This window comes from Crocuta crocuta, unplaced genomic scaffold, assembly GCF_008692635.1.
Source record: "Crocuta crocuta isolate KB4526 unplaced genomic scaffold, BGI_CrCroc_1.0 scaffold77, whole genome shotgun sequence".
Taxonomy (NCBI): domain Eukaryota; kingdom Metazoa; phylum Chordata; class Mammalia; order Carnivora; family Hyaenidae; genus Crocuta; species Crocuta crocuta.
Genome location: NW_027532172.1, coordinates 4996512 through 5006928, shown reverse-complemented (window position 1 = coordinate 5006928; position 10417 = coordinate 4996512). Strand labels below are relative to the sequence as shown.

The 10417-nt window shown below is 53.8% G+C and overlaps 1 protein-coding gene across 4 annotated transcripts in view; it reads left to right on the top strand.

Annotated features, from left to right (window-relative positions):
• The first annotated feature begins 555 nt into the window (after positions 1-555).
• CSPG5 (chondroitin sulfate proteoglycan 5) overlaps positions 556-10417 on the top strand; it is a 51348-nt gene continuing 41486 nt past the window's right edge. For all 4 annotated transcript variants that reach the window (XR_013338335.1, XM_077777334.1, XM_077777335.1 and 1 more), the window contains exons 1-3: positions 556-1573; positions 4772-4960; positions 6712-6787. Coding sequence is in view for 3 of the 4 variants with exons in the window: in XM_077777334.1 (XP_077633460.1) it covers positions 612-1573; positions 4772-4960; positions 6712-6787 (1227 nt within the window). In the remaining variant the exon portion in view is untranslated. The remainder of the gene's footprint in view (positions 1574-4771; positions 4961-6711; positions 6788-10417) is intronic.

Below are 10417 nucleotides of genomic sequence, written 5' to 3'. Positions count from 1 at the left end.
CAGTCTCAGGAAGGTTTTGCCTGCCTCCTGCCCCTGGGATGCGTCGTGGCGGGCCTGGCTATGCGAGGTCTGGACTTTGGCCATGGACGGATTAGGTCTGATCCGATTAGAGTCCCGGCCGTCGGCTTCGCCCTCTTGCCTGGCGCTGCCAGCGCCCGCCCCGCCCTCGTGGGCACCCGCAGACCTCCCTGAGACCCTTCCCCTCCCCGAACACGGCATTGGCGCAGAAATCCGAGGGGCTCCGTGCGCCCGGGCTCGGCTCATTTACACAGCGCGAGCTTGGGCTTCCGCCCCCTGCGGCCCTTCCGAGCCCCGCCCCGAGCTTGCGGGTGTCTGGGCCCCCGCCTNCCTCGGGGGTGGGGGGCCCGTGCCGGCCCTCCACGGGGAGGGCGGGCCCCGCCCCGCAGGTCTCGCGCCCGTGCACCTGTCGGCTAACGCCACGCGCGGCGCTGAGCTCCGCACCCGCACTACTCCACGTCCGTTTGTCTCGGCGTCCCGAGCCGGGGGTCTGTCTGTCCCCGGCAGGCGGACCGAGTGGGGCCGGCGTCNCCGGCCCACTAGCAGCTGGGGAAGATGAGACCTCGTGGACTGCACCTGGGGGTGAGCAGGCCATGATGGGGCCTGGTGTCGGGCCAGAGGAGGTGCTGGAGGCATCGGCAGCGGTGACCGGCGCCGCCTGGCTGGAGGCTGACAGCCCGGGCCTGGGTGGAGTGACCGCAGAGGCCGGCAGCGGCGACACCCAGGCCCTTCCAGCCACGCTCCCGGCTCCCGAAGAGGCCCTGGGACAGTCATCAATGGCCCCTGCCATCCCCAAGGGTACAGAAGCCAGCGGACCATCCTTCCCCACTCCTGGTGACAAGCTGAGCCCCAGCCCCGAACACCCCAAGGAGACTCCCTTGGAGGTTTGGTTGAACCTGGGAGGCAGCACACATGACCCTCATGGGCCAGAGCCAACATTACCCTTTCAGGGCACACTGGAGCCCCAGCCAGCATCAGATATAATTGACATCGACTACTTCGAAGGATTGGATGGTGAGGGCCGTGGTGCCGACCTGGCGAGTTTCCCAGGGTCGCCAGGAACCTCGGAGCACCACCCTGATACTGGGGGAGAGACCCCTTCCTGGAGCCTGCTTGACTTATATGATGATTTCACCCCCTTTGATGAATCTGACTTCTACCCCACCACATCCTTCTATGATGACCTGGATGAAGAGGAGGAGGAAGAGGAGGATGACAAGGATGCAGCAGGAGGTGGAGATCTGGAAGATGAAAGTGACCTTCTGGTGCCCACCGAGAAGCCTGGTCTGGGGCCTGGGACTGGTCAGCCAACCAGTCGGTGGCATGGTGTCCCCCCACAGCATACTCTGGGGATGGTCCCTGGCAGCAGCATCGCCCTCAGGCCTCGCCCGGGAGAACCAGGCAGGGACCTGGCCCCAAGCGAGAATGGCACTGAGTGCCGCAGCGGCTTTGTGCGACATAACGGCTCCTGCCGGTCAGTGTGCGACCTCTTCCCAAGTTACTGTCACAATGGCGGCCAGTGCTACTTGGTGGAGAACATAGGGGCCTTCTGCAGGTAAGGTTGTGGCAGGCAGGTGCACAGGGGCTTGCAAAAGAATTCTTGAAGAGTGTATGTGAGGCAGACTCAGCAAAGAGGGGGATGTGATAGGCACAACTTCCGAGAGGTTGTGTGTTCCCAGGCCAAGGGGATCAAGAGACGTTCGCTCAGATATCTTCTATGGGGGACTACTTAAATGTACTTCCTGTGATCTCATCACAAGGAGAGATTCCTCAGAAATAAGATTTTGTATTTCCTCCAAGTGTGTGTCCTTTACCAAATCTCTAAAACTATATAAAGGCAAAAGGAAGGGACTTCTCTAAGAGTTTTGGAAAGAGGCCTTTACTGGCTTGAGGTGTTTCATTGGAGAGTTCTGGCTACACTAGCAAAAAGAAAGTAGGCCTATAAGCCTACTCTAGAGGGAAGATGGCTGCTGAGCTCTCCCTCTGAGCCATGTGTGTGGCAGAGGGAGACCCCATCTCCCTGCAGGGCACGTGGCAGTGGGGGGCACGTAAAGTCAGAGTGAGGACCTCATTGGGAGCAGACCCCAAGAGCAGCCACTCAAATAGGCCAAGTCAAGCAAAGTATCTTTCCTGGCATATCAGATGTCGTAGGGTTTCTTAACTCTGGGTAGTGGATTTTTCCCTTCTATCTTTTTTTTTTTTTAATGTTTTATTTATTTCTAGGAGAGAGAGAGAGAGAGAGACAGCGTGAGCAGGGGAGGGTCAGAGAGAGAGGGAGTCACAGATTCTGAAACAGGCTCCAGGCTCTGAGCTGGCAGTCAGCACAGAGCCCGACGCGGGGCTCGAACCCACGAACCGCGAGATCATGACCTAAGCGAAAGTCGGACGTTTAACCGACTAAGCCACCCAGGCGCCCCTTTTCCCTTCTATCTTGATTGACTTCCTTGGGATACTCAGTGCAGAATGTTTTGAAGACCCAGAGAGGTTAGTGTCTCTGAGGACATTGACTGCAGTCACCATCCCATGCCACCTCAGGAATACCTCATACGCCTGTCATCACGGCATGAGAGCTCACTGGCTTTTTCCGGAAGAATCACAAGTCAGGGGTGATCTGGGTAGTTTCCTTGTCTCGAAGTAGGCTAGAACCCCCAGATTCCTCTGGAATTATTTCTGTTGGTCCTGGGAGGAGCATTTCTGTAATCTGGGGGTCTCTTTAAATGTCATTCCTGATGTTTCTCTTTCTTGGGTTTTTTTGGGGTTTTCTTGTTTTTGTTTTTTTTTTTTTGGAGCTATGTGAAGAATTCAAATTCTGTAGGTCTTGATGTTCTGATAGAAGAATAACATGTAGAAAGCGTGAAATGCTGTGCCTTTAGCATTAAGCTTGACTTCTAGTTCCTTCTTTCATATAAATGATCGTGAGGTGATTAGGGTCAGTCATATAGGATGTGCCCACACAGTTCTAGTTGGAGTTGTCCAGTCATTGCTGAAAGGAACAGTGATCAAGAAATTATGGCAACAAGATCTTGCCCGTTTTTTAAGTGCTACCAGCAATATGTGGAAACCCTGGAATGTTGCTCCTCAAGCTTTAGTTAGAGGGACTACAGGGATGATTCTAGCCTGGGAGCAGTGAAATCTCTGTGTGAAATCATTATCTTCCATCCTATCGGAGGCCTGAGTTTTCACCTTCAAAGTAGTCTTTTCCTATCACAGTATGAAATGTGGGACCCCTGCTGCTTCTGGAGAGCTAGAAAAGGTTCGAGAACCTCCTGGAGCTCTTGGGATTGCCGAGTGGGATATTAAGCTTGTCCTCAGTAAGACATGTGGCTGTGCTGACCAGAGACCCTCCAGCGAGTCCTGCTTCAGAAGGGCTTTTCCACAAGTCTTCGCCCCTGCCCTTCCCGCCCCAGCTCCCCTTGCTCCCCTTCCATCCCGGGGTCACGCTCAGGCTCCCCCCCACCCCAGAGGCTCCTCCTCTGGCTGTGCACACACAGGCTCTGCTGTGGCCAGGAAACTGTTTTACATTCCACTCACAGGAGACTGCCAAGCCCTCCGTTGCAGACTGCAGCACGCCTTTGTCTCCGCCGCCCTGGCCCACTGCAGGGAAATGATCCGAGCTACGGCAGAACTTCTCCAGAGCAGCGAGTTAGCGGGATCTTCTTTCCCCGCCCTCCCCAGACAGATAGCCTCCCTGGACTGCATAGGGTCAGTTGGGAAAGAAAGAATTTCCTGTTAAGTCACGTCTCCCCACCCTATTCTGGGGGTGCAGGAGCCCAGTTCTCCGATGCATAATTTTCCCATTCCTGGACCCCTTTTCTCTTGTCTGTCATTCACCCCGAGGTTCATGTCCTCCCTCCTTTGCCTGCCTCTGTATCCTTCCACATCTTTCCTCTTTGAAGCAGCCTGGTTCCCATGGAAACAGCAATGTCATTGGAAGAGTTGGAGCCTGGGAATGTCCCCAAGGGCAAGAGAAAGTCACTCAACAAAAGGACTAAAACCCACCCAGAGGGTTGATTCTCACTGTGCTTTCGTGACATTTCTCATGGTAATAGGACAGGAAGTTTTAGGGGCAGAATTTGGGGGGCTGCAGCAATAGGAGGGGAATATACATCCATCTTTGTGTTCGTCCTTGTCTGTCACTTCCTTACATTTCGGCGTCTGGGCAGCCTGGTGAACTAGGTGGGACTGCAGAACAGCAAGATAGGTTCTCATGTGCAGAGTGGGCTGACTGCCTTTGGAACCAGAGGCCCTATTATCTTGTCTTNGGCGCCGAGAGAATCCTGTGATTGTCGTTGAGGCTGCCGAGGGGAAAGCCAGGGTTCCCACCCTCCGCAGTCACTTCACAGTCACAGGAATGAGCAGTGCGCTCAGTTTCCCTGTGCCCTGGTTGTCTCGTTTAGATCATGGACCTCAGAGCTGCCCTGCCCACTTCCTGGGGCTTTTGTTTAAGATTTACTTAAATTCAAGTTAGTTAACATGCAGCGCAGTCCTGGCTTCAGGAGTAGAAGCCGGTGATTCAGCTCTTACACGCAACACCCAGTGCTCATCCCAACAAGTGTCCTCCTCAGTGCCGGCCACCTCGTAGGGCGGTTAGACAGAGTGGCAGCTATGAGGCCTGCACAGATTGGGGACATCCCTCTTCCTCGACACGGCCCCGGGAACGGGCTGTTGAGGTGAGTACGGGGCTCGGGGACCAGGCCCTTGCTGTGGCCGCGGCTGCCTGCCTGTCGCCTCAGTCTCTCTGTCGCTGCCACAGGTGCAACACGCAGGACTACATCTGGCACAAGGGGATGCGCTGCGAGTCCATCATCACCGACTTCCAGGTGATGTGCGTGGCCGTCGGCTCGGCCGCCCTCGTACTGCTCCTGCTCTTCATGATGACGGTGTTCTTCGCCAAGAAGCTGTATCTGCTCAAGACAGAGAATACCAAGCTGCGGAGGACCAAGTGAGTCTGTGCGGGCCCGCCCCACCCCGACCCTGTGGCCGCAGCCCTTCATCTGCTCCAGGGACATCGTCACGAGGGGCTCAGGCATCTACATCCCTAGTTGTGTTGTTTACACCAAAGACTCACTCAAGGGTATCCATTCCTACACGGGACGTGCTGGCATTGCCGCACAGCCCAGGCCCCCGTGCCCCTGTGCCGCTGTCTGGCACGGTCCCCGACACCCCTCGCCCCGGGATAGATGGTGCTTAAAGAAAAGGCAACCTGTGCACTGCCGGCTGAGGTCCCCTGTGTAAGTCACTGTGCTCAGTCCACCACCAGTTGACTGCACCTGCTTCCCGGGGCTTTGACCTCCATGGCCAGTGTGAGGATTCCACTCACACATCACAGGAAGGAACCCCGGCTCCCTCAGACCTGCTGTCACTCAGGACAGGGTCCTCCTCCATGAACGTGGAAGAGAAGGGGCTTGGCAGTGCATTGCTGTGGAAAGCTTGTCAACCCTTGGTCCAGACAAAAGTGCAAGGAATTTAGGGACGTCCCCTTTACCTTTCCTAAGTAGGATATTGGAAGTGGGAGGGCCTAGGCTTACCTTCCTGTGCTGTGGATTTTAAGCGCCAGATGGGAATAGTCTCGTATCAGCTTCTCTCTCAGCAGAGGAGTGGCTGCTGTGTGCCTGTGACAGTCAGCATGCATTTGCCTTTACGTCGTGCCTTGAATGCTTGGACGTGACCTTATACACTGAGAGAATCACTCTTTGCACTGAGCCAAAGAGTGTCCTAAAGTGTCACAANGCAGAAGTGCCCACACCTCCCTTTCACCCTCTTGCCCCCTTATGTGCTCTCCCCACTGACCTGAGACCCCCCTCCAAAGAATGTGCCAGGGTCCTGGGAAAAGGACAAAATGCCATCTGTTGCTCGTTTGCTGGGTGCAGGCACTGGGAGCCTCTGCAGCCTTTCAGCTCACCGTGGGGGGCCCCAGGGGCCTCTCCATTGTGCCTGTGCGCTGAGGCGGTGCTTATCTGCGCATGTGATCATAAGCCAGGACCCTTGTTTCCCCATGCCTGCACCCAGGGCGGCTGTGGCAGCGGGGAGGAGAGGGAGAGGGTGCGACCACCTATCAGCGTAGCTGCTGAGGAGGGTGGGGGGGAGAAGGGGCAACTGCCAGGGGAGCGGTGGTCAGAGACAGGGCCCCATTCTAGGCCTTCCTCCCCTAGAAGGCTACGTGTTTTGCACAGAGCGTGGCCCCCGTGCCCCTTCAGCTCAAACGTGGTCACCCTCATTTCCTGGGGCCCGTTCTTGCCTTGATAACGCTGCATGTAGCACTACAGATACTGCTATGCTGTACTTACTCTGAAACGCACACCCCACCCCCGTATTAGCATCTCTGAAATTGGACTGTGTCTTACAATCACTCGCATCTTATAATCACTGTTGGCCAGATGGCAGTCATGATGTAGTTATAAGTGCCTGGCATTCGCGATCCTGGCCAGAGCTGTTCATATCGCCGTCCGTTCTTTATCTAAAGTCACAATGAGCTACTTCCAGTATATAATAAACACTCTAGGTGATAAGAAAGTATTGGATCATAGTTTAAATGGTAGAAGTTTTTTTTCTCAGCGGTCCATCACGTAACGACACATCTTATTACAGCCCGTGGCATTTGATGAAATACGGTATTTGAGCCAGGAAGCTCTCGTCAGGTTTGGCCATGACCGCTTCACTCACATTTTCCCTGCTCTCTTCTGTCCTAACCAGCAAATTCCGGACCCCGTCTGAGCTCCACAACGATAACTTCTCCCTCTCCACCATTGCCGAAGGCTCTCACCCAAACGTAAGGATGCTTGGCGACACTCCCCGTACCTTTCCCCCCCTTGCCCTCACCTCGGCTCTCTGTGGTAACTTGCCTGTCAGGTAACTCATCTTCTCCCCACAACTCCCCGCAGCCTACTGCATGCCCGGCCCCTGCCCTTGTCTTTGATCTATTTCAGAGCATGGAGCCACTCCTCACAGCCCTGGAGGTCAGCGTGGGGTGACCGGCTGGGGCGGGGATGTGGGACGCGGGGCAGGATGGCGCACCACTCCCTTGACAAGCAGAGTTATAGGTAGTACCAAAGCTCTTTGTCTAGGAAGACTCCTGATTTTTAGCTTCATCTAGACTTTAGAAGTCTGATTTGTCTTTCTCCTGGTCTCTCTACTTTCTGTATCAAGAAAACAGACTCTGCTCTCATTGCGAGAGAAATTTCCTGGCAGGCACTGAAGTGAATGGCGGTTGCTCTTTGGGATGAGAGCAGAAACCTCTGGATGGCTAGGAAAACAGTGTCCTTCATATTGTTTAAGGACTCTAAAACCTGGCAGGCATATACACTGGTGAGGGCTAAGGTGAGCACACAACACTGGCAGAATCCTAAGTCTCGGGGTAAGTTTTCCTAGGAGGCTGGGCTCAGAAATATCAGTTGAAACCCACTAGAAGGTCCCAATAGACCAGTTTCTAAAGATCCTGGCTTAGTGTATTATCTGGACCAGACTAACCAGTAAAGTACTGGGTATTGTCAGAGAGAATTTCCTAAGTAAAGTGGAAACCATCCAAGCTCCAGATCATGTCACAGCCAAGCCCAGGAGTTTGGCATGCGACTCAGGCTCCATACTGCAAGGTAGATGCATCGACACACAGGTCAGGGAGCCGAACTCAGACTCTTTAGATGGACACAGTGAAGATTAAGGGCAAATTTTGAAGAAGTTCTTCGAAACAGTGGGCCACAGACTATCAGAGCTCATAGGGGCCTTAACAGTCTAGGCCAGTGCTGTCTAGTGGAACTTTCTGTGAGGTGGAAATGTTCTGTGTCTGCACGGTCCACTATAGCAGCCACAGGTAGCTGCTCAGAAAAAGAGGCTCGTGCTACCGTATGGGACAGCACAGACCATTGCTTCCCTTTTATAGATGGGGAAAGTGTAGCCCCCAGAAGAGAAAAGAGAGAAGAATAGTAAATGGGACCTTGTTCACCAAACCCCAGGACAGAAGAATGTGGAGGAGGAGTAAAGAGGTCACTTTAAATAAGAAATGAAAGAAGTTAGTTTAGGGTAATGTTTTGAAGTCTTTGATCTAAAAGGTGGAGAAACAACAAATATTATCTTACTTGGTATGCACCAAGATATTAATAAGTTCAAGATGGACATAATAACCAAGGAAACAAGATGTCTTATAAACTTTAATCTTGATAAACACATTAATCAGCCTACAAGGATATAGGCACCTTGAGGGCAGGAAGAGTCTTCCTCACGTGCGTGCACTCCCTTCCTACCTTGCCCAGCGCCTTGAGGTAGTATGTGTTTGGTTGTCATCCGTGGAATACTTGTGATTGATGGCCTGCTGCAGGGTCTTCTGGTTCCAGTGTCTGATCTGCCATCTTGTACGCATGGGGCAGCAGGTCAGACCTGTGCGGTGGTTCCTGCAGTCAGGAATTGTCCACAGAGTGCATCTTAGGAAAGTTTCTGACGCATGCATTTTCTGTCACCCCAGGTGTAGAAAGACACCTTTCCTCTTCCCGACGAGGGAGGGGAAGGAATTAGCTCCCCTTGGAGGTCTTGGTTGCATGAGCCAATACAGAGGTTTCTAGCTCTTCTTGGCTGACCCAACTTTGTGGAAGGCTCAGCATTTGTCCATGAATGTTCCCACTGACCTTGAACTCAGAATATGGCAAGCCTTAAAAATGGAGTGGAGCAGGGCTGGGCAGCTATAGTGGACTCTGCCCGAGAGGGGCCATGGGGTTTTCTGGGCAGTGCTCAGGACATCTCTCAATGAAGTGGCAAGATGAGGTTCTGGTGGTCTCTGTCACCTCTTGGATCCTGAAGGTCATTTCCACCTGACATCTTTCCCTTGTGCTCCAGGGGACATCATGTCCTTTCTGCCAAAGCTCTGAGCATGAGAGGGGATGACAGTCCTGTCCAGTGGGATGTGTGCTTGTGGATTTTCTACCTTCATCTCTTTACTCTCTCCACCTAGCCCAAAAGTCAGACTTGGTCATATAGAAGGTCTTGTGGGCACTGGCAGTTAAGACAGTTGCTACTTTATGATGAAGTGACGCCCTACCCATTGCTTCAGCCACCACACTGGCTGCTTACCAGTGATGCTAAGAGCAAGATGAAAGCCGAGAGAGCTCCAGGCCAGCTGGGAAGGGGAACCAGGGGCCTCCAAGTCACGCCCGCTCATGCAGTCTCTGCCACCCCCGTCCTCTCCCCTCAAACGCCTTCGCTGGTATTGATGGCTCCAAAAATTTTGGAGAGTTCGACTTATCCTAATAGAGGGGTAATTTCACATGAGTGAAGCGGATCGAGTGGGTCATTTTCCCCACCCATCTCCAGTAATCTCTACAGGCCACACTCTGAAATGATTTCAAACAAAATGTGCTGCTTTGGGCCTGTGGTGGAGGAGGAGCCGCTGCTGGTGTCTGTGCCGGCGCCGCTTCCCTCCCCGCCTTCCCCAGTGGCTTCGTGCTGCTCCTCACCCGGGTTCCACAGCCTGGAAGCCAGTGGCTGAGAGTGTGGGAGTCCCGTGCAGCCGAGCAGCCAGCCCCCCAAAGGAGCATCCGGGGGAAAGGGGAGGCCTGCGAGTTCTCCAGGAGGAATGGCTAGTGTGTGGGCAGCACAGCGTGAGGGAGGGAAGTCACCTGAGAGCCGTGCAAACAGTGTGCTGTCAGTGAAGGTGATGGATATAACTGGATCTTCCCAAGATTTGACAGACCTTCCGGGATTTTACTTTATGAATTACTACACTTGTCCATGGGGTCCTTTAGTGCTCCCCTGAGCTCCCCAGCTCCATTTGAAATCTTTCTTACTTCCTAGGCTTGGTTTCTTTCATGTATTTGGTAAAATACTGACTGCCCGTCCCCTTCCAATAGAGGTTTGTGTCTGGACAAGCGTGGGCGCAGGCCTGAACCCACTCTACTCCTGGGCTGAAGGATTCCCATTTGGCTGAGGTGGAATGCCGGCAAGGGGGAGGCACAGAGCAGTTTCCAGGACTTAGGCCAGATGGAGGATCAGCCCTGTCTCTGTGAGGGACTTTCACAGACCAAAGGCAGATGGGCCTTCTGCGGAGGGATTCAGCAGCCCTAAGCTTAATAGGGTTCACTTCTGGAGGAGACACGTGCATTAGGATGGCTCCATCTTGGCGTAGACACTGCCTCACCTGTCCTGTGTGTTGGAAGTACTTAGCTTGTCTAGTAGCATTGTTGGATACATGTGTTCCTTGTTTTGAGAATATACTTATCCCACCGATCGGCCCAGAAGTCAGTTGTCTCATCGGTCTAAATCCCATGAGCCCTCAAAGGGCCAGCCTTCATTTGGACCCCCACCTTCCAGGCATCACAGCGTGGATGTCCAGATATGTAAGCACCCCTAAGTTCCTCGCATGATGCCCCTGCTGGCCCCCAAAGACTGTATGATTCCAGGGGTGGGGGGTGGGGGG